General features: G+C 41.4%; 1 protein-coding gene across 1 annotated transcript in view; it reads left to right on the top strand.

The window, feature by feature from the left end:
* NR5A2 (nuclear receptor subfamily 5 group A member 2) overlaps positions 1–24,339 on the top strand; it is a 118,765-nt gene that overhangs the window by 45,049 nt on the left and 49,377 nt on the right. The window contains exon 5 of the mRNA XM_081299943.1: positions 18,678–18,797. Coding sequence (XP_081156069.1) covers positions 18,678–18,797 — 120 coding nt within the window. The remainder of the gene's footprint in view (positions 1–18,677; positions 18,798–24,339) is intronic.

Below are 24,339 nucleotides of genomic sequence, written 5' to 3'. Positions count from 1 at the left end.
AGATCTGCCATCATTCTCAGTGAATGACAAGTCATATCATCCAATTTCTTTAACAGCGCATTAATCCCTTCCTAGTAACCTCTCTCTGCTTCATTGATTTGAACAATCAACATTTTTGGCATAACAAAAACACAGTATGAGAGTGCAAACCATCCATAAAGTGTAACCGGAAAACAGAAGCACCGAACAAAGGGAATCCAAGATTTCTAGGCAAAAAATAATACTGTGATTGAATACTGTGAACACTGCTAAAATCCAAGTTAAAATTCTGTCATCGGGCCACACTCTGAGCTGATTTCTCTGAGATCAGATGGTTGAAGATGAGAAGCAGGCAGTAGTCTAGGGAACTTTGCCCCTAAGGGCCCTCAGGCTAGGTTCCTGCTGATGGGTCCCTAGTGCTTCTGCCTACTGGGTTTGGGAGGAGGACCTTCAGCAGTGGCCACTCACTTTCACAGTTGTATGTCATTAGCTTAACTCTGCCACAGTTTCCTCAGCTATAAAAATAGGGTGCTAAACTCTGTCAGAGATTTACTGGGTATTAAATGATTGGACAGAAACAAGTTCCTGGCAGATAGTATGTATTCAAGAATTGTCAATTTCCTCCTTCCTGCAACATGCTTAACTGTCCCCAATGCTGTATTTGATGTGTTCAGTAAAATGCTTAGGTTTGGCACAGAGTCCTGGATAGACAGTCAATTCTCAGCACAGCAGAAGCCTCCTGAGGTGAAAATTAGGTGGGTTTGGAGTCAAGACTTGACCTCTAGTCCCAGATTGCCACATGCTACTAGGAAAGTGACTTAACTCTCTCCACTCTTGTGTCCTTGCCTATACAATAGGGGTAGAGTACAGCTTACATTATAGATTGCACTGCCTTAGAATCTGGGGACACAGAGATGAATTAAAAATGATCTCGGGTTGTGGCTCAGAGGTAGAGCACTTGTCTAGCACATGCAAGGCCCTGGGTTCGATCCTCAGCACCACACAAAAATAAATAAATAAAATAAAAGTATTGTGTCCAACTACAACTAAAAAATATTTGTTTATTTGCTCTCAAAGAGGCAAGTGCATCTATATAAAATTATGAGATCTAGTGCTATTTTTATGGGGGAATATGCTAGAATGCTATTTCTAAACTGTATCTCAGCATCACCAAAGCAAGAATCACATTCTACAAAGTCAATATAAAGAAACATGCTAAAGGCCAACACATTTATTGTCCAAGCTAGCAGATATGTTTTTTCGTGTGCATCTAATATTTCCTTGAGTTGAACATAACTCTCTGAGACATCTTAACTCTATTTTCTATTGAGTGTAATGTAAGTTAAGCCCTCTCCTGTCCCTAGTCACCTCTGAAGGACAGAGAAAGGAGAGAAGGGAGTGGCATTCTAACCCTTAAATGGCTTGTGTGTCTGTCTAACTACTAGGTAAAGATACTGAAATGCTAATTAGGGTTGGGGTGGAGAAAAGGAGAAGAGCCCGAGGAGGAGTCCAGTATGACTCATTTACTGTTAAGTGACTTTCTGCCTGCCTTTCATTAGTATGCCAAACAAGTCTTATTTATGCCAAATAATTAAGTCTATTATTAATGGAAAGGTATAAGGGTGGAGACAATGACTTCCTGCAAACTTTTTTAGAACTAAAAAGTTCACCTAATTGCATTACAATATGGTGAGTGCAATAATAGAAGTCCCCCAAGGAGGGTGAAATCTTACCAAAGTTGCTCCTTTCTTTCTGTGTAACCTTGACCTTGGTTAAAATCGGAGCCACACAAAGGGCCACACAAAGGGCAAATTTGTCTTTGATGATGTAGCTGCCTGGTGATTATTTGGGTGATTTCTGCCATTTTGCTCTGACCTCTGGCTACCTGCAGGAGGTACACACCCCCTCCCTCTTGTATTGAGATGTCCCTCCCCCGCCCAGCCACCGACACTGCTACAACACACATGCACACACTTCACACTAAAGCCTGCTGTCCACAGAGGCTGTGTCTGTGCCTCCATTTCAGAATCCCTTCTTGTGAACTTTGAGGGGTCTGTTTCTTCTGCTTCTCTCCCTCGTGGTTCCCATTCTACTTCTTCTAGTGTCTGGTTTTTTCATCCCTTGCTGATATTTTAAATCTTTCCCACTCTCCTGGCTCTCTTCTGTCCACTCGTGTGTGCAAAACTGCCCTCTTATATAAGCACACCTAAGCATAGCATCTCCTCACACAGACACCCGGTCTGTCACCACCCTGCCCTTTCTGCTCCTGGTAACCCCCACCCCTATCCCATCACTCCCGCACCTTTGTGTCTCCACAGCCAACCCTTGAGAGTGGAGTTCTCATCTGGCAGCAAAAAGACCAGTTTCTAAGTGGGGCACATCAGTATTTTTTCTGAACATTTTCCCCCTGTGAGGTTCTTTCCCCTTTATCTTTCTAACTCTTTTCTGGGGGGGTGGGGGCAGCGATTGAACTCAGGGTTACCCAGCCACTGAGCCACAGTCCTATTTTGTATTTTATTTAGAGACAGGGTCTCACTGAGTTGCTTAGCGCCTCACTTTTGCTGAGGCTGGCTTTGAACTCGCAATCCTCCTGCCTCAGCCTCCTGAGCTGCTGGGATTACAGGGGTGCGCCACTGTGCCTAGGATCCCTAACTCTTGAACAATAGTTTTCTAAGTTTCTGCTTTGGTTCCCTTTTCTTCTCACTGTACACATTCTTCTTAGTGACGTCACCTACAAACAGTTATGCCATTCCTGTCTTCCAAGCTCCATACTAGCATTTTGGATTGCTTGCTAAATATGGAAGTATTCATCAGCTCCAAGAAGCCTCCTTTTGCCCTCTTTTTTTTTCTTTTATATACTCCCATGCTCCCCTCTTTCCAGTGAGTGTCCTGTGTTTTCTGATTTGACCGGAGGAGGGTCTGAGGAGTTGCAGGAGGGAGACATCAAGTGGTTCTTGACAGATGTCTCAGAAAGGAATCTAAAGACACATCAGATCTGAGCAAAGACTTCGTTAGGAAAGCAAGGATTACACTCTTGAGGGGAAAGAGCGAGTGTGGGTTTGCTTCCCAGTGAGAAGAAGCCCTTTGGTTAGAGGTGTTAACATTTATAGAGGGATAGCAGCTAGGACGGGGCTAGAGGTGGAGCCAAGGTGGGGTTACACAATTTTGACCACAGTATTCCTTATTCTTGTGCATTGTTCTCATATTACAGTACTCTGTATGGGCAGGGTCAGGGGCACAAGACTGTGGGGTGGGTTATTCAGGAGTTGCTTGTTTTGTATTCCAGGAGTTCATGAGTGTTGTTTGGTACTGGGGATTGAACACAGGGGCACTTTTTATTTTGAGACTAGGTTTCTCTAAAAGTTTGGGCTGGCATCCACTGCAACTTGCAATCCTCCTGCTACAACCTCCAGAGTAACTGGTATCGCAAGTGTGCACCACCATTCCTGATGGGGTGCTTCTCATTCAGCAGCTCAGTGTAACTTTCTTTCTCTATAGGCCCCAATTCTTATCTGAATATCATTCACAACTTTACATGGCATCACAGAAAAGTGAAGATTCTCCAACCTGGTATTCAGGCACCATCATCTTCTAAGCGATCGGTTTGACAAGTCTAAATGTAGTCATGGGACTACTGGGGCAAAACTGGGCACATCTGATAATCGTCATTGCACTCCTTTTCTCTTTTTGATGCTACCCCTTTTCTTCCTCACCCCTTACTCATTGCTGTCTTCTTTCCCAAGCTCTAGCACAGAGATCTGAACTCAGTCATTACCCCACCAAATTTTTGACTTGTCCAAAATTCGTTTATGATAATATGGAAATGCTTGGTATTGATATAAAGCAGTGGATCCCCAAAACTTTTGGTGTCAGGACGCTTTTTGCTCTTGAAAATGATGGACACCAAAGACCTTAAATTTGTGCAAGGCTTTCCGAAATGGTTTTGCAAGCATTGGGGATGGAACCCAGGGCCTCACTCACCTGCTATACCACCAAGCTACACCCCCAGCCTCAATGTGTGTTTGGACCATCAATATTAATGAATTAGGAGTTAAAACAGAGAAATCATTAAAACCCAAGAATTCACAAGCACACATTCCATCTGCTTTCAGAGTAATGATGTCATTGCATCTCTTGGCCTCTCTATACTCCTGAGAGGTGGAAGGTCAAGAGAGCAAATAACATCTTGGTATAATTGAGAAAATAGTTTTAACCTCTTAGATCCCTGACCACACTTGTCAAACCACTGATTTAAATATTATCACTCTTGTGGCATTATCTATTCTTCCACAGGGGTTAAAATTTGATGCAAACCGGAGAACTAGAACCAACCTTCTCCCACCCCACCACCCCCATACTCCCCAGTACACCCTGGACCTGGTGCATCCTAGGGAAGTACTCTACCACTGACCTACTTCCCCCAGGCCCCTAAATGGAATTTTTAGGTCAGCAAGTATGTGGAGTGGTGAGAGAAATCCCCAGGGAAATAGCAGCCCTTCTCAGAATCTTGGGATTTTTCTGCCAATGGTCCTCAGGCTGCTTTTCTGGTGGGGCTGGTAGCCTTGCTAAGGCTGGGGGTAGCTCTGGGAAACAGCATGAGTATGTGTCTAAGTCACTAACAAAAGGACACAGCTTTTCTCTACCTGTCCTTCTCCCCACAACCTGCGCTCACATTCATACCCACACGCCCCCGTGCGTGGAGCACGATAGAAGTTCCAGAGATCCTGGTCCTATGTGACCTGGTGCCACCCTGTCTTAGGTTGCTTTTAAGGGGCTGCAGGTCCCCTCGTATTCATCTCCCTGAAGTCGGGGTCCCTCTGGGCCTGTATGACAGCTATAGTTTCTCTCCAATTAGCCCCCAAGACAGTAAGAGAATTAGCAGTGTGGTCATATTCAAACAACAGCCCGGCGTTGGCACCCTGTTTATGAGCATTTTGCATTGGCTTCTTATTTTCTTTGTCATTGGATTGAGCTGGGGGTTAGGAGCTATTTCTGACTTTGATAGAAGAACAGTGCTGTTCACTAATAAAGGCTGTTATTTATTGAGTCCAAGCCTTGTCTTACATTCTATTTATACAGTAGTTCAATGAACCCTCACAACTAGTGGGGACACACAGAGGGGGCATCAGTATTAATTACAATTTGACTGAAGTGGAATAGACTAAGGCTCAGGGAGTTAAATCATGACCAAGTTCACCCAGCTCTTTTGGCCCTGGGTAGAGCTGGGTTTGCATCAGGCTTGAGTCCATAGCTCCTACCCTTGGCCACTGTGGCATGTGGTTCTAATGCCATTCCTGTGCCTAAAACTTTAATGCATGAGTGTATGAGAGATACTTTACTCACATTTTTACACATGGGAAGAGGGCATCTAGTGGCTGCAGTTTTCCGGAGCTTTTTATTCAGTGTCACGTGTGACTGTCAGCCCTGCTGCAAGGTCACCTTGTTAGACACACAGAGTCACAGTCTTTGACCTGCTGAGTCACAGTGCACATTTTAACAAGGCCTCTGGGTCAATTATAGGTGTGTTAAAGTTTGAGGAGCATGAATCTTGAATACAGTTGCTTCTCCCTGAACTTTTATGAGAGATTTAAATAAAGCCACTAGTAGGACTTCCTGCTCAGAATCGTTTGGCACCTTTCTTATACAAGACCAAAAATACTTCTTAAAATAATATGCTTTAAAACCTGCATCGATGTCATCTATAACTCCAGACATAATATACTAATTCTGCAAGACCTCCTAGTCTCTAAAAACAACATGCTATATTCTGGGGGTGTCATCTTTGAGGTCTGCTGGCAGCGTGCTTTATTAAAAAGGAGCAAAGACCTTTAAAGGTTTCCATTCAGGAATGTGGTGTGTGGTGGAGTCTAATTTGTACTACCGGGCAAAGGTCACATAGAGGAGCTCGTTAATGTACTCACTGTGGGCTGAGATCAATCTCCATACTTCACCATATTGATCTGAAAGCTCATTGGCACGTCCTTCCTTGAACCACTCAGCTCACGTGTGAATGGAGATGGATCTCTTTCTGAGCCTGAGCATTCTACCAGGGGTGGATGTTTCTTGTTTTCTTTTCCTTTCTTACTTTTTTTTTTCTTTACTTCTTTTAGTACTAGAGATCAAACCCAGGGTCAGTCTACCACTGAGCCACATCCTCAGCCTTGAGGACTACACTGAATTGCTGAGGCTGGCCTCAAACTTGCGACCCTCCTGGCCTCAGCCTCAGTAATCACTGGGATCATAGGCATGTGCCACCATGCCCAGGCATGGAGTGGATATTCTCTTGTCCTCGTTTGGGCGTCTCCTCAGGTTACTGGTGTTAGGATCTTGTTGTTGTTTATCACTTAGAGAAGAGATTTTTAGTAGAAATAGATTGCTTTTTTACTATAAGCAGTGTCATTTTTCATCTGTAGTTTATGTAAATCATGTGTTTTTCAAAATAGGGATTAGATTAATCCACATACATGCTAAGAGCCACAGCCAAGTAATATAATGCATGGCACTTTTGGTTGAAAAGTGATGCCAGCTAGCCATTGAGATGATATGATTATGTTAAGATTTGCATTCATATGGATATTGGACTCCTGGAGAGTTCCCATTGATTGGAGAAGTGTACGTAGGAGGGAATTCCGGGGGAGGAACTTGTTCTGGGGTTCCGGGAGAACGCCGTCTCGCGTGTGGAACGGCTTCTTCCCGGACGTGTACGGGGTATTGGCGGCAGTTTCAAAAATAAAGTTTGTTCCTGCTTGAGTGGCTCGTGATTTTGTGCCCAGCCAGACTGCGGCACATACAGTCAGATGGCTTTAAAGTGGAACCTTGATGTTACTAAAGCCAAGTTCATGTCTTCATTACAAGGTATCTACTCACTGCTGTCATTAGGACCCAGCATGAACACACACACACACACACACACACACACACACACACACCTTCCCTTTGCCAGAGCTCACTAACATTCCTGTATAGACATGATGATTGCCCAGTGGCAAAAACTCCAAGGAGGTGGTGGTGGTGTGTTGAATCCAGCTAGTATAATTTAGTGCACTCCTTCCTTGAAGTAATGATCCATGTGAATTCTAGAAATGAGGTAGAAACAGGGCAATAAGCCAAACATTTTCCAGATTCAAATTGGTCCAAGTCCACTCTGAGCCCTCTAACTCTCGGATGCGGTTTCCAAGAGATACTTTGGGTATCAGGGGACCATGGCTCAGTCACTCTGGTGCAGGACCCTTAGGATGAGTTTCCTCTTCACCCTTGAAGCCCTTCTACCCAAGCCCAGTGCTGCGCACAGCCACAAGCAGGGGCCCTGAATCCTGTGGGATTCTCCTAGGCTTCATTTCCCCTACTTTCCATTTTGCCTGGAGAAAGTGTGTGAAGCCCAAGTTGGAGGCAAATATACCTGGACCAAAATTTGGCAGAATGGCAAAAGAGCCCAGGATCAAATGGAACTATCATTTGCCTAAATATCTTGAGAGAATCTAGTCCATCATGTCACCCCATACAATTAATTTGTGGGTTTTCAAAATTATGAAGTCAGTGCAACCTTTTATTTCTAGACGGCTTCTCCATCCTGATTTTATTGTACCCAGAAACACCTCATTCCTTCCTCAGTAGGTCCCCATCCTGAGTCATCTTCACAGTTTTGCCCCAAATAAGAAGAATATCTTTAATAAGATTTTATATCCAAATAATCCCAAAGTTTTGCTATTTGGTATCTATGTATTTGTATTTTGTAGTCTGAGAGAGGACCTTCTAATTTATTCCTAAATTGCAAATTTCTTTATATTCAAAATAGATTAGATTACCATTAATGCAATTTACAGGAAAGAAATCGGGACCATACCATATTGTATTAGCTTTCTGTTGCTGTGACAAAATAAATGAGGTCATCAACTTCAAAGGAGCAAAGATTTTTTTTTTTTTTTTTTTTTTGGACCCAGTCAGTCACTGTGGAGCCTGCGGTGAGGTAGTATCTCTTGACAGCAGGAGAGAGCGCCACTTCATGGCCGCCAGGAAGCAAAACAGCCCTGAAGCTTCCACCACCTCCCAGTAGCACCATCAGCTGGGGGCTAAGCCTTTAGCACCTGAGCCTTTGGAGGATACTTAAGATCCCAACCATAACAATTATGTTTAAAAATTTAAAAAAAAGATAAAGATTGCTCTTTATTCCTAAATTCAATTGACAGAATAAAGATTTCTGGGCTAGGATTCAGAACACCTGGATCCCCATCCTTTTGCTGGCACCTGAGTCACTTCAGATAAACCACAGGCTGCCCACCCTGAGTATCCTCTTCTGTCAAATGAAATAGTTGGATTAAAGTAGCCACTAGCCTTTCAGTGTTGAGCAAAGCACCGACGGTGAACTCGGCCTGTAGGATACGTAGGTGTGATTCTGTAGGATGTGGGGTGGGGTCTTCCCATCCAGGTAATGGGAAGGGACACCATTCACAGTGCCAGAGAGAGTCAGGAAGCTTGCTAAGAACTGTTAGTATCGACACACAGTGTTTCAAGCATTGGGATGAAATTCCCTGATATATGCTATTGAGAAATGTCACAAGGCAAAAACTGTCTGGTTTTCCTGAAAATATACTTTCTGCACTTTGAGGCCAGATTTTGATTCCTTGGGCCCTGCTCCATTGCCACCCCTTTCTGTGAGTCCATTTCTCTGTATCCCTGAAGGCAGAGGCTGACCTACACTTAACACTGGTCCCTGAGTGGGAGTGGGGGGTTTGCACTGTGTGAAGGAACAACTCCTCCCGTGTCTCCCAGGGGAACTTCGCAGAGGAATCCTCCCAGGAGCCTTTGTACCCAGAGAATTCCCATCACTACACTGTCCTTGGGGACCTCTCCTTTACTTCTGCCCTAATTTTAGTTGTATTTTTGGTGAGTGATATTTAGGCCACTGGGTTTTTTTTTTCTCCTTTCTTTGGCCAACTGCCCGATTGAAACAGTCAGCTAAAAAGGACCCAAGGACATTTTAGCTTCTAAACATTTTTTTTTTAAGGCTATGAAATGCAGCCTGTGGAGGAAGAAGTTGTGTTGAGTGACTTAAAGCACATAGAACACGCCCTGTAGAATATCCCCCACCTTACCCCTTTCTTCTCCACCCTGCCATCCCAAGATGGGTTCACCCATCACCCCAATGTTGTGTTCATCTCACAGTGTGCAGTACAACCAGAACCTTCCTTAATTTAGGACTTCAGATGTCCAGAGGATGGGCCTGCTTCACACCTGCAATTCTCCTATGGCTGGTGGTGTTTTTTTTACCCGTGAAGTCTGTGTCTGGAAAATGAGAATTATACGCACAACTTCATCACCTTATTATAAAATCATCGCCATATTCGCAAATGCTCTCTTGACATTCCAAGCCAACCAGCGTAAAATGTGCCATGCTTAGAAGGAATTTGCTTTCATTGCTTGAATATTATCTGCCAGGTCAGACATGTGAGACCATTACTTTAATTACACATAGGAGATTTCTAAACCCGAGGACAGGAAACAGGTAGTGTTCATAAATAAAACAATACCCAGCCAGAGAAAGCACTGGAAAATACTTCACATTAATCAACTTGAAAATATTTCTTATCTAGTTCATCAACTTATTTACGTTACCTGGAATTTTTTCCTTTGTATCTGGCCTTCTTAGTTATTAGATGTATATAAATGCTGGAGGTATATTCAGTATTTGTAGGGTGTGTGCCGTGTACTAGTCACTGGGGGGACAAGTTTGCAGTCATCTCATTTGGTGAAAACAAGGCTGTGAGAGTATCTGGGGTCTGGCCCAGTTGAGTTCTTCACCCAAAGTCACTCCACAGCCATGTTTCCTTACGGTGGTGGAAAGATGCTACCAGTAATGGTGGGTACGTTCTCTCCATTTGTGGACTGTCTCAATTTATATCTGGAATAAAATAGACCACCAGGAATTTGCGTTCTAGGGCCCAACTCTCCTGACTCCTCTTAACATTTGCCACATGAAGGGCATTAAAGGAACTCTAAAGCTAAGCATAGTAGCTACCGCGAGGCTGTTATTGGAGCCTCGTGTACAGCATCCCCTGGAGCCCTCCTTGACAATCCCACTGACAGGTTTCTCAGGAGTCCTGCCCCAGGAGAAGTTGTTTTGCAAGTGACTGTCTTGATTTTTATCTCATGTGTACTCCACAAATCATGTTAGTAGTGGTACCCCAGCTACAGGGAACCAAACTGTGGCCCATTTCTGACAATTGAAGCAATGCATGGGGTGCTTTATTTGGGGGACTGACTCTAGTCTTGGTTTTGATTTGTTTTCCTACTTTTCCTTTATCTTCATTTTCTTGTATATTTTGTTATTCATCTTATATTACGTGTATATATTAACTGCTATAAATTGATTTCAAGTTTAGTTTTGGTTTTGTTTTTTTTTTTTTTTTTGAAGTATGTATTCAATTTCTTTCCTTCTTTTGCTGTGCAGGGTTGAACGCAAGGCCCCAGGTTTATGAGACAAGCATTCTACCACTGAGCTGCCTACTCAGCCTCATTTTCTAATTATTTCATACAAAGTTTAAGACTTTGTATGCTACTTAGTGCACTAATTAGCTTACATTAGTGTGTTTGGTTTGTTCAACTCAATGATAAGGTCCTTGAGGATATGGACCAGGTCTTATATTCATTCAAGTCTCCGTTACACCCAGTAGTAATATAATTATTGTTGTTGTTAGTGTATCAATAATCTGACAAGATAAATGACTACTAGGTTAACCATGCCCTTATACCAAAAAAAAAAAAAAAAGATCTTTTTATATCAGTTCCACAAAATCTGAGGCTGGGTTGGCCATGAAGCTCATTGATATGATAATTTTTATGGTTCTTTACTTTGCAGAATATTGCTCATGGCATTACCATAGTCAAGCTAACTGAAACATCATGTATTTCAGTGACAGGTCTTAGGGGAAGTGTGGACATAGCTAACCTTCAGTGAATGGAAGAGACCTCCTTTTCTTCCTGTCTCTTTGCATATATTCATGCTTTGACTCTCAAGCGATGGAATGTGATTGATTTCATTAGCCATAAGGAAAAAAATAGTCTCATTACCTTTTACTGCCCACCATCGTCAGGCGGTAAGAATTATATGTGGGGCTATCTGTGGTAACTGAAGAGAAAGAAAATTCTACTAGGATAGCTGTTTGAAAATTTCCATTTGATCTCCCCAAATAGGCTGAAATAGAATTGTAGCTGCATATTCTGAATTTATCAAACCAAAAGATAAATTTTAGTCAGTTTTTTATATTTGTCTTAAAACCATTTTTTAAAAAGTGTCTTGCTGAAATATCAATCAATTATAATCTTTTGGTTTGATAAATTCAGAATATGCAGCTATAATTCTATTTGAAAGGAATTGGTTAAATAATATACCTGGTGATATATTTTTCTATATTCACCATTTATATATGCTTTGCAGTCTTTTTTTTTAATCTGTAAACCTTAAAGATGTTTCATATATATGTAACCATTTCACATGTACGTAAATACACTCTTCAGCATCCACACATTTTTACATAAAGTAATATCACATTTTACATCTGGGTGAAATTAGTTTTCCCATGTTTATAAACATTCTGAATAAGTAAAGCTTCCCCTCTGGAAACATTGAATTTTGAATAAAATCTTTAATAATTTTTGATGAATGCTCTCTACCAAATTACAGACATCCTCGATTTCTTTTTCTTTTTCTATTTTGAGGTGCTGGGCATAAAACCAAGGGCCTTGCATACACTAGGCAAGCGCTCTACCACTGAGCTTCATCCCAGCCCTTCCCGACTTCTTACATGAAGGGTTTGATGAGCCTGCTGCCAAGAAACCCTTCTGGTCACGATTGTCCTCTTTGGTGCCCTGAGTGTCAGAGTGGTTTCTTTAGGGGTCCTATGGTCTAAGGTTCTGGCATCCTTACAGAGTGACTCTGCATTCAGCTGCTCAAGTAGCAGACTGGTCGGTTTGATTTTCTGTCTACTCCTCCTGCTGACAGCTCTCCTACATTTTCCCAGCTGCTGCTCCTCTTTTACCAGGGAAGAACCAGTGCCTGGTCAAGTGGGGAATCATAATTAGTCCATAACTAGGGTTCATTGTGAATATAAAATCAGTTCATGCATTTAAAGCCTTTATTCTTTATTCATTATTGTTTTTAAAAATGTGTTGACATGAGGCACAGAACCCTCTCTTCTTCTTAGGCTTTAGAAAGCTGCCAATAGTAAACCTTTAGATGGTGCCTAACAGCACTAAGTGTTTCCTAACAGCAGCAGTAGCAGCAATAAATCACAAAAAAAAAACCTGCCTACAGAAAATAGGCAATGTTGCCAAGCTCAGTGGCACATGCCTGTAATCCCAGCAGCTCAGGAGGCTGGGGCAGGAAGATTGAGAGTTCAAAGCCAGCCTCAGCAACAGGGAGGCACTAAGCCACTCAATGGCCCTGTCTCTAAATAAAATACAAAATAGGGCTGGAGATGTGGCTCAGTGGTCAAGTGCCCCTGAGTTCAATCCCCAGTACCCTCCACCACCACCAAAAAAAAGAAAGAAAGAAAGAAAGAAAGAAAACAGGCAGTGTTTATTAGAGGATTAATATGCAATTGGATAGAAAGTTGATATGGGAAAGGAACTTCAACAGAAAGCTTCATCTTATGACTTGGCAGACGTAGAAAAATGCTAATAGCATGGCACACCAGTGTAAACAGAGCAGATTGCTATGGTCAGAGGCAACGATCCTCAGCTTCTGGCTATCCCAGATCACCCTTGGCTTGAGGATCAGCAGGCCCATTGATAAATTATTGCTGACATGCGATTGCTTGGGACCTCTGGTTTGGTGGAGCTCTCCAAAGGAAAGTCTAGGGAATACGAAAGAGGTTCATGTTCAAAGGAATAAATGAACAGAGTAGGTAATATTAGTAACTGTGTATATGATGGATCAGAACAAGAGGGAGGAGCATATTGACCATCTCTGGTCAAGTGGGGAAATACCTGGATTTCATTTGTAGTGATTCTGAAGCATCTTCCAATCATTTTCTATTTGTTTGTGTTTTTGTTTGATTTTGATCCAAAAGCTATTCTAATAAGAACCACTGACGGGGGGAAATGTTTGATAACCTTTATGGAGGGGACTATTGTTCTTGACCTAGATGGGAGGGGAAATGAGTGAAAGCCCTAGAGGGGTTGATGGGAATGGAAAAGAAGAGGCAGATACCTAGTAGTTAAACCCCCTGCTCCTGCTTCCATGTCTGAAAAGTTCAGAACCTTGGGGCAGGGAGCAGGGGGACTGGAATGGGACAGATCCTTTGTGGCTCTATGGGAGAAATAGAAAGGAGGCAGGATAGCTCAGTTCCTGACTGATTTGGTAGATAGGTTTCTGTATTGTGGAACAACAGCAGCCTGGTTGGGAAGCACTGAAATCACTTCTAGTTCCCTCGGAACAGGGAAGAACCTCTGGTTATAAATCTATTGGGAATTGCAACAATTGACTGGAGAGTTTTATCGTCTGTTAGTTCTCTTGTACCGTATTGTTTTTCATGCTTGTTTAATCATTGTTAATGTGAAATCATTTTTTTCTTGGACTTTGTAGCAGTTTATTATAGAGGTTTCAGATAATCATCAGTGTTCTTCATAAAAACAGTAAAGGAGTGAAGTAGTAGTGTGTCTGTCTTGCTCAGACTGGCCTCTCATGGAGCATTGAGTTGTTTTCCTGCAGCACTTGGGGTTGAATCCACGGGTGCTTTACCACTGAGCTACACCCCAACCCCTTTTTTTGTTTTGAGACAGGGTCTCACTAAGTTGCTCAGACTGGCCTCTCATGGAGCATTGAGTTGTTTTCCTGCAGCACTTGGGGTTGAATCCACGGGTGCTTTACCACTGAGCTACACCCCAACCCCTTTTTTGTTTTGAGACAGGGTCTCACTAAGTTGCTGAAGCTTGTGATCCTCTTGCCTTAGCCTGCTACATTGCTGAGATTACAGGCATGCGCCACTGCATCCAGACGTCATTGGGTTTTGTTAAATTGATTTGGATTTGTTTGGGTTTTTGGTTTTTTTCCCTCTCTTCTCTGTTTCTGAATATACCCCTACCAATGTAATCATTATCACAAAAAGAAATGGTGATCTACCTCTGGGATTTTTTTTCCCCTTCTTCTTGCCAGAAAGAGAAATATAATTGAATACCTGGATTTCATTTGTAGTGATTCTGAAGAATCTTCCAATCATTTTTTATTTGTTTGTGTTTTTGTTTGATTTTGATCCAAGAGCTATTCTAATAGGAACCATTGAGGGGGGGAAATGTTTGATAAGTAATTCTGCAAGGCAAAGGCCTATCACACCCTCCTCTGACTCTCCCCTGAAGTCTTCCCAAGAAAGAGACTCAGGTAAAATGCTCATGAGCTTCTTGTGCACAAGGGGTTATAAAAAGGTACTCACACCTTTCTCCTCTCAAAGGTAGAGATCATATTTTAGTCACCTGTTTCCCTTACTTTTTTTTTTGAACACCAAGTTGAACGGTCAGTAATATGAAATGGGTTTATGGCCACTTTAATTATCAGTCCATTTCAGCAGAATGTAATAATATTTTTCTTAAAGCTTAATTACAATGATTCATGATGATGTCAGTTTTCAAAAACCCCTGCAAGAGGGAAAGTGAAATAGCTGTGTCTCTGGACTGTTCAAAGGTAAGGGGAGGGGAAAACAGAGAGGTTTTGATAAGTTGAATGTGAGACTGAGAAAGATCTACACATTTTTCTTCTCATAATTGTTTGCTAAATCCACTCTTAGTATGAGAAAGCACACATTTCTAATGATTAACGTTCTGGATTGTGGGAAGTTGTGCCTGATAACAATATGAGACTTGTATTCCTTATGCTCTGGTCTATAATACCAATATAAATAGTTTCTCTGATAAAGAACTATGTTTCTGAGATAAGTCCTTCCTTTTATTGCAGCTGATAACCCAGGATTATGTGAGGTAGTATTGCTAACTATTAGTGAGAGGTCTTGATATATAAGGGCATTTGTACCCAGTTGGTCCCCATCCTGGGTTCCCCAAATGCAACTCCAAATTGCTCATTACCAGTATTAGCATCCAGAGAATTGACTTAAAAGGAGTGGATTATTTTTCCCCCTCTTCCTCCTGGCTTCAATCATTTAAAATATGTTTTCTAAAGAAAAAATATCTTCAAAATTGCCAGCACTTCTTATGCAGGGAGAAGGAGCAAGCCAGCCATCATACTTACCTGTCCTTTTATTCATAGCACTGTATTAAAAACCATGTCATCCAAAAGTCCTGCAAAGCTGCACACTCACCAATTTCAAGATAACATAAAATATCACATAATCAATTATGGAAAATAATGAAATGGAATGTTGGTGTGGAAAACCTCCTCAGAGAGTGTTCAAACAAGGAATCAATTGCTCAAGAGGGGTGTTGAAATTACAATCAGTCAAGAAGTCTTTACCAAGGGCCAGCCATGGGTGTGAATCTGCAGGGCACGTGTGCGAAGGGTCAAAGTTAAATTGCTGGTGTGTTCACAGCCATGCACACATTATCATGCCACAAACACCAAGGGAGGTGCTTGCTTATATGGTGGGTTTGGATATACAGGGATAAGGTGGAAATGATCCAGTCATTTTTTTTTTTCTTAATTTAACAAGCATGTATTAAGTGCCTCTTCTCTTGCCAAGCACTATGGAGGGCACTTTTGATCTGCAGCTTCAGGGGAAGGCAGACAGATAAACAATTGCAGTGCTTTGTGAAAACAGAGAAATCTATAGGAGGCCCTCTCTTTGATACACAGGGAGAAATAAGGATATGAACAGCACAGCATATAAGACAAAAAAGTGAGGTGCTAATTATAGGAAGGAGATGTAGTCAATTTCCTCTATTCTGGCAATTTCCAAAGAGCAGAGCAACTGGGAAACAGGCAGATTGGCAGTGTATCCTCAACACTTTAAAAGGCTGGGAAGCTAAGTTCTTGTAATTTTTTTTTACATTAGTTGTGGCACTTTGTTACCAGTACTATTTCTGTCACATTATGTATGCAAGATAGGGGATGGGGTTGGGGACGTAAATGATGAGAGGGCTCCGAAAAACAGGCTCCTCAATGTTCACTAAACTTTTCTTCTTTTCTTCATGGCCCTCAGAGTCTTCTATCTCTTTCATTTTTCTATCTACAGCACAGGATAATAAATTTTCTTTCTGTCCTTAACTGGAATCCCCTTTATGCATCCATAAATGGACATTGGAGTCTATATTCTCCACCCATCTGGAAATTCTGTGCAGCATTAATGTGTGGTTATTGTTTCTGGAGAGATAATCTCAAAGTACAGTATTTTGTGCTTCCCTGAAAAGAGCACTAACCTAAGCTTCATATCACAGGAAGAAAAAAAATGAATGCAACCAAATTGCCATAATAGACTGATAACTTTCAAATAAGAGACTGATAGTGATGAGAATATAATAAAACTCAGAAGCCAAGTGCACTTCGTTTTGAACTCACCCTTTAGCATCTGAGAGACAATCCCAGGAATCTGCTCTGGGTGTGATGACATGCGTGTTGCTGGGACACTGGGCCATGGCTTAGTGTCCTGCTGGGGTCACCTGTTGGCAGAGAACAGTTAGGTACAGCCACATAAGCTGCTGCTCAGAGCCTGACCTGGAACAATCCACAGTGCTCCAGAGATGTTCCTCTTAAGAAGGACATGAACTCCCACGGTCAGCTAAACTGCTCACCAGGGTTTGGGTGCCACCCTCCCCCAGAGGAAGAATCACACAAAGGCAGGGACTGTATTTACCTTGTTCACTGTTTTATCCAGGGCCTGGCACTTAGATTCACCCTAAGTGGCTCTCAAAAAAAATAATAATAATAGTAATCCACAAGGGTGGATGCATTTTGTGTATCACAGAGCTGGATGATAGCTGCAATACATGCAATTGCCTTTTTTTTCTTTCAATTCGGAACTGTATGGTCTGTCAGCTGGGAACCTTTGTTTGTTGGTTCTTCATTTGTGTATCACTGTAGATTTTCACCAAGGGCTCTCTGTTTATTATCTCATCTTCTCGTCACAACAAGACCCACTTTATACATTTTTAACCAAGAAAATATGGCTTGAGAATTATATGGCTTGGCCAAGCCCTCATAGCTGGAATCTGTAGAGCTGTGGCCTCAAATCCTTGTTTCTCCTCAAAGCCTCGGTGTTCTCCTGAATGTGTTCACTGTGTCCTGGTCTAATGGAAGCAGAGTTCACCACAAGGTCTGACCACTGCTAATATATCAGTGGCAACTCTCTGGAGTCCCATTGGATGGCTACTTAAAATGAATTTGTTAAAGTGAATTATATTAATTTGACTTCGAAAATTCTAGGACCTCTTGATGTGATTTGGAGACAGCGTATAATTTGAGCAGGAGAAAGAAAATTCTTCAGGCATGCCCCTTTGTCTTTCTTCGACCCCATTTTCCCACCTGAATATTGAATATAATGATACCAGTTCTAACTGGATAATGCAGAAAAACTCTTTAAAAAAATTATACAACATGTAAATGTCAGGCTTTGGTGTTTTTTTCTTTGCTTTTACTTTTTGGTTCTGGAGATTGAACCCAGAGGCACTTCACAACTGATCTACATCCCCAGCCCCTTTTTACTTTTTTTAATTTGAGGCAGGGTCTCCTTAAATAGCGTAGGGCCTCATTTAATTTTTGAGGTTGGCCTTTAACTTGTGATCCTCCTCCCTCAGCTATGAAGTTGCTGGGATTACAGAAATGAACCACCATGCCTGGCTTTTATAAATGCTAGGTCAATATCCAAACATGGACACTGGATTTGGGTGTACAGCAAGGTTTTTGAATGGTATAAATTACAACAGGAAGAGTGAACTGTTACAAATAGCCATGGAAATGGATCCATATGCTCCTCATATTGAGACATATATGTGGACTCTACATGAGGCAGATGTGTATTTGTGACTGAAGACTACAGTTCCCTGGAGGGCAAGACATGAGTAAAATGCCCATTATAAGCCAGCATTTTTAATCTTCATGGTGATCCAGGTAAAGAAGAGAGTAGTTCTTGACCTGTTTTTTTGGATAAGGAAACAAGTTTAGAGAGTTGGTGGGGAAATCATCTAAATCATAATAGCAGATGCAGGTTAATGCCAAGAATAGGCATGTGATGGTTCTGTCCAGGGTCTAGCACAATTAGGACTGTCAGTGAAAACCCATGAAAAATAGTGGCAGTGTGCTCCTGTCTGTGAGAGTCCTGTGGACTGTCATCCTAATTTTTGTTTCTACAAATCCTCTCATTTGGGCAGCTTGCTAATGTTTATATATGATTTCCAGCTCAGTTTAGTGTGTCAACCTTTAGATCTGGCTATTTTGGGTCATCTCCTGGGGTGTATGAGGACAGTCCCAGGCAACTGTACCTTCTCACAACCACTAGCTCTATTCATGCTAGATGGACCAACCTAATGGAGTACCTCATTGATCACAAGTACTTGGCATGAGTATTTACATTTCCCATCAAGTATTTGTCTAAACAAAAATAAGCATTTTCAGGAGGAGTGATGTAATAAATTCTGAGCATCAGTACCTTAGTGACTACTGGTGGAGATTTCTTTGCTTATAGTTGTTCTCTTATGTGAAAAATTTATGCAAAAACACAAAGGGAGTAAATAATTGCCCTCCCCCCTTTTTTCTATTACAGGTTGATGACCAAATGAAGCTGCTTCAGAATTGCTGGAGCGAGCTCTTAATCCTCGACCACATTTACCGACAAGTGGTACATGGAAAGGAAGGATCCATTTTCCTGGTTACTGGGCAACAAGTGAGTGTAGAGACCAAAATAAATAAATAAATAAATAAAGCGCATCTTTTTATTAAGCATGTTCAGCATGGCAGGAATTTAACTAGATCAGAAGCACTCTTGTGCTTTGAAAGGGAGAGATTGGCTGCCAATAATTTAGAAAAGATGACTTGGTGCACTCAGTTCCTGCTCTGATGATTACAGATAAACTTGTAAAAGCAAACATAATCATAAGCATTCTGCTGCTTCTAGTCTGCAGGGATGGAAAGTTCTGCTTCCAAGGGTCAAAACAGTTGCTCAATCAAACTCGGTGATTAGTACTGTTTTGTTTTGTTGTTTTGTTTTTTCCTCGAGCTTCTACATTAGCCTACTATACTTGTGTGTTATTTAAAAACCTTATACATTATAGGATCCTTACCTTTGTTGGAAGAGGCTGATTCAAACGTCACAAATAGTTGAAATATTTGACATAAAGGCCAGCATGGGAAAGGGACAGGAGTTCCAGCTTTCAGGAGCCAGATGTCCAAGAACAATAGAAAGGAAAACATAACCATCAGGCTTTTACCCTATTCTGAATAGCTATTTTTTCAAGCAAGAAGGAAATATTGAGCCCTGTGCAATGACACACTCCTGTAATCCCAGCTACTCAGAAGACTGAGGCAGGAGAATTTAAGGGTCCAGGCCAGTCTCGGCAATTTTTGAGACCCTGTCAAATAAATAAATAAATAGATAGATAAATAGATAAATAAATAAATAAATAAGGGGTACTGGTGTCGCTCAATGGAAGAGCACTTGCCTAGTATACACAAGGCCCAGGTTCCATCCCCAGTATTGCAAATAAAATAAAAAGAAAGAATACTTATTGAACATCCTACTTAGTGCTAGTCACTGTTTTGAGGCTTTGACCTGTTTCCTGTCCTTGTGGAATTTTATGCTATAGCAGGGAGAAGCTAATAATTAACAATAAATAATCATGATAAATCGGGAATGTTAGAGTTGAAAGTGTTATCAAAGTAAAGATCCCCTATCCCCACCAAAATAAATAAATAAATAAATAAATAAAAGAAGAAGAAGAAGAAACCAGTAGGTAAGGTGAAATGAACAAGCATCCATGCCATGGGTTGTGATGTTAAACAGAACGATTGTTTCAACCTTATTGAGAAGGTGACATTTGAGGGAACACTTAAAGGAAGAGAGAGGGGCTTGTAGATATCTGGGGAAAGAGAAACGGCCTTAGTGGACCTAATTCCAACTTGATAGGATATGGGCAAATCCCTCCAGTGTCTTACCTTCCACTTAGAAACTGATGGATCAATAAAATAAGTCCACGGAACCCTGGTTCCTCCAGCCCGTGGGTATACCTAGGCAGGACAGCAGCACACCTTTCAGCCATGGTGACTTCAATACTCAGGCACCGTGATCTTTTACATCCCCATAAATGTTTATGTGCTGTGAAACCACAGCAGTGCATATCTGAAAATGAAAGGCTGTCTCCACACCATTTGCTGTATTATTAATAAATCACATGTTCCCATTCAAATTAAAGGCATGCACTACTTCAGTTTTTTGCCAGTTGGATCAATTCAACCATCTCCCTAGCTATTGGGTCTCCACTTTCTGTGCCTCCCAAGAGAAAAGCTTTCCAGAGAGGAAAATGCTCTGACTCCCTGTGCTTTTGGGTGTTTTTGTTTAGCACTTGTGTCTCGTGATCCAAGTCTTTGAAGGAAAGTACCCATTTTCAGAGTCTAAACACAAGGTGTGCCTCCCACCTCCTGACCAACTGGGAGCTGCATTAGAAGGACAAGACTCGGCTCACAAAATGTAATTCGATTTCATTTCCTTCAGAGTTTCAAGAAATGAAATGGGTTTCATCCCTGCTCTTTAGAAATATTCCTTATTTCACATTTCATTCTGCCTTAAGTGCTGTCCCTGGTAAAGGTAATTACCATTTAAAAAGTAGAGAAAGTACATGTCTTGCCTTTCGGATTTTCAACACCCAGAAAATTCAAGGGATAAATAAAATCAGAGTCTATAGTCTGTTATTTCTGCCTTGTATGTGGCAATAGATCTGGAGGAAGGGACTCCCTTAGCTAAAAAACAGTCTCCCTTGCACCTTTCCCTGCAGCCCACATTTTTCTGCTGCCCTGTTTGAAACATGTCAGAGTCTATCGAAGTTCTCCCCTGTGCTTTTTTCCTCCAGTCTAGGTGAATAGCCTAATGCTGCTTCATTATAATCACACAGTCTCGTTGATGGTTATTGGGGAAAAAAATCTTCTCTTCTGTCATGGAATAGACTGGAAAAGGCATTTAGAACATGTCTGGGATTCCTGCAGTGATAGAGTAGAAAGCCACAGTGCTACCAAGGAAGACGTTTTCTAGAGCACATACCTCATTTAACAGAATGAGAAGAATGCCTCAATTTTTCCCCCTTTTTTTGGTGCTAAGTATGGAACCCAGGGCCTCATGCATGATAAACTTAAACTACCACTAAGCTACAACTTCAATCCCGAGAAAGATATTTGAATTCAGAGTGACAAACACATATTTATTTTATATCCCCATAGTTCCTCCTATAATATCAAATATGGTAAGTACATGATAAATATTAACTAATTTCACTAAATGAGGACTATCCCATCTCTAACCTGAATGCTTACATAAAACAAGTTAAGTAGGACTCAAGACCCAGAGTATTCACCCTCCCCATTTTCTACATTTCTAATTTCTCTTGTTCCCTGTCTTCCAACTAGTTCTCATGGATCAGAGACACCAACAATTCTTTTTTTTTTTTTTTTAAAGAGAGAGTGAGAGAGGAGAGAGAGTGAAAGAGAGAGAATTTTTAATATTCATTTTTTAGTTCTCGGCGGACACAACATCTTTGTTGGTATGTGGTGCTGAGGATCGAACCCAGGCCGCACATATGCCAGGCGAGCACGCTACCGCTTGAGCTACATCCCCAGCCCCACACCAACAATTCTTTCCCAACAATAAATCTCCTTTTCACTATGATAGACCACTTCCTACCCTTTGGCCCAGAGAGATAGGTGAAATTCCAAGTTTAATTTTCTTAAAATGGTATATATTTCCTAATGGCAAGAGAAGGGAAGCTAGATTTTTGTTAGAATAGCACCAATAACTGTAATAATAAAATATCTTATGTGCACCAATTTTAAGAAGATGGTTTATACAATGATGGAAGGAAGGAAAGGAGTATAATAAGTGTCAGAGTAAAGTGATATTCTGGAGAAAAAAAAAGTATTTCAAAAAACATGGAAGAAACTAAAGGAAGGAAATAGAGAACCATATACACCATTGAGTTTGTATACACTATAGTGTATATTTATTGCAGAGTGCTTTTGGGGTATTAAAAAAGTGTGGGGGGCGGGGCTCGGGTTGCGGCTCAGAAGTAGAGTGCTCACCTAGCATGCGTGATTCACTGGGTTCGATCCTCAGCACCACATAAAAACAAAATAAAGATAAAGATATTGTATCCACCTATAACTGAAACATAAATATTTTTTTAAATGTGTGCATGCATTTGCATGCACACATGTGTGTAGAATACGCATATGTAGCCAGGGATGGAGGCAGAACAACTCGTGTTTATGTCTCCTGTCCAGAACTTACTAGCTCTGTCCTGTTGAGCAAATGCCTTTACTTATTCAAGCTTCATTGTTGTCTCTTGTCCAGTCAGGATTTTAATGGTATCTCCATGAGAGAACTGCACTAGGAATCACCGGAAATAGTTCTGTAAAGTGCTGACATAAAAACTTTAAATTATCAAAACTAGTGTGAGGGTTGGGGGTGGGGCTCAGCAGTAGAGCCCCCACCCAGCATGCAGGGGCCCCTGAGTTTGATCCTCCCCCCATAAGCCTCACCGAAAAAAAGAAAACTAAAACACTAGGCAGACATGAGGCTGATATTTATGAACACAATAATTGCAAGAATAAAATATTGTCATCCCCTTTTTTGCAGTTAAAGAACTGAGGCCAAGGGAGGTGAAGTAGTTGATTCAAGGTCAAAACACAAATCATAAGAGGGAGAATTGAGATTCAGATCCAGGCAGGCTAGTGCCATAGTTTTTGTATGGTTTGGGGTTGTTATTGTTTTTGAGATGGCAATCTCACCATGTTGCCTTGGATGTCCCCAAACTCCCCAGATCAAGTCATCCTCCTGCCTCAGTCTCCCCAGTAGCTGTGACTACAGATGCACATCACTGTGCCTGGCTTAGAATTTGTATTCCTAACCAACACATCATCCTATATATATATATTTTCAATTCGTTGTTGATGGACCTTTATTTTATTCACTTATTTATATGTGATGCTAAGAATCAAACCCAGCACCTCACACATGCTAGGCAAGTGCTCTACTACTGAGCCACAACCCCAGCCCCCAGCCCACTTCTTTGGGTCATTCCCAGATGCTACAGAGCTTGCTTTCACCACAGGCCTTTAATTTGGTCTTTGTGAATAACTTTAATGCATAGCAGGCTTTATATGCCGAGAGTCATCCGTGGCACTTCCAAGCAAAACAAATTCATCTCCCTTTTATAGAAGCTAAATACATAAACATTTGTGTTCTTTGTTTTGGAGGGTGGTACTGCAAACACATTGTAATATAGTAAATTTAAATTATGCAGAAGTAACTTTAATGTGATTACTACTTACTATTATAAAATTATTTCAGCATGAAGAAAAAAATTTTTTTTTTCTTTTTTTGGTACTGGGGATTGAACCTAGGGACACTTAACCACTGAGCCACATGCCAGCCCTATTTTTTTGTATTTTATTTAGAGACAGGCTCTCGCTGAGTTGCATAGGGCCTCACTAAGTGGTGGAGGCTGACTTTGAATACTGTGTCCTCCTGCCTCAGCCTCCCGAACTGCTGGGATTATAGGTGTGTGCCACTATGCCAGGCAAAAATATTATTTCTAATGCCACTGCCCTAAAATCATCATTTTTGTTAGAGTTCTCATTCAGTGTTTGGAAACTGTATGTGTGTGTGTAATAAGAGCTTTCCTTACTTTCTAAAATGAATTAAAATAATCCACCATGGAGTCACATTGACCTAGTAGCACGGATTTGTGTGGAGTGTGAACTTTAAAATAATGTAGAAGTCTGTGCCCATGATGTATTGCATCAAGGCCATGACACTGATATCACTGTGGGGAGTGGGGGGGAGTGCACAGAATGGCCTTATGCCCATAAAGTATGCAAAATTCCCCTACCAGCAACTTAACTAACACCCATGTAACAGGTGAGGAAGGAATTTTTTAATTAAAAATATTTCTAGTAGTCTGATAGACAAAGGGAAGTCAAAAGATGTGACTGGAGAAAAATTCAACACAGCCCTAGAGTCAAAAGTGATAAGAAATGTGATCCCTCTATCTAATTAATGACTACAGGGACTGCCCTTTGCCTAGGGCCTGGCACTGTGCACTTTCACAGGTAAGCCCCATGACATGGACTCAGATAAGGTGCATTGAAGTTCAGAGGAGGAAGTACGCAGGGAACCAGCCAGCCATTCAAGTTGTCCGGATGATTCAGCTTCTATAAGGAAG

Source organism: Spermophilus citellus, assembly GCF_964194105.1.
Source record: "Spermophilus citellus genome assembly, chromosome: 6".
Lineage (NCBI taxonomy): Eukaryota > Metazoa > Chordata > Mammalia > Rodentia > Sciuridae > Spermophilus > Spermophilus citellus.
This window is presented reverse-complemented; position numbering and strand designations above follow the sequence as displayed.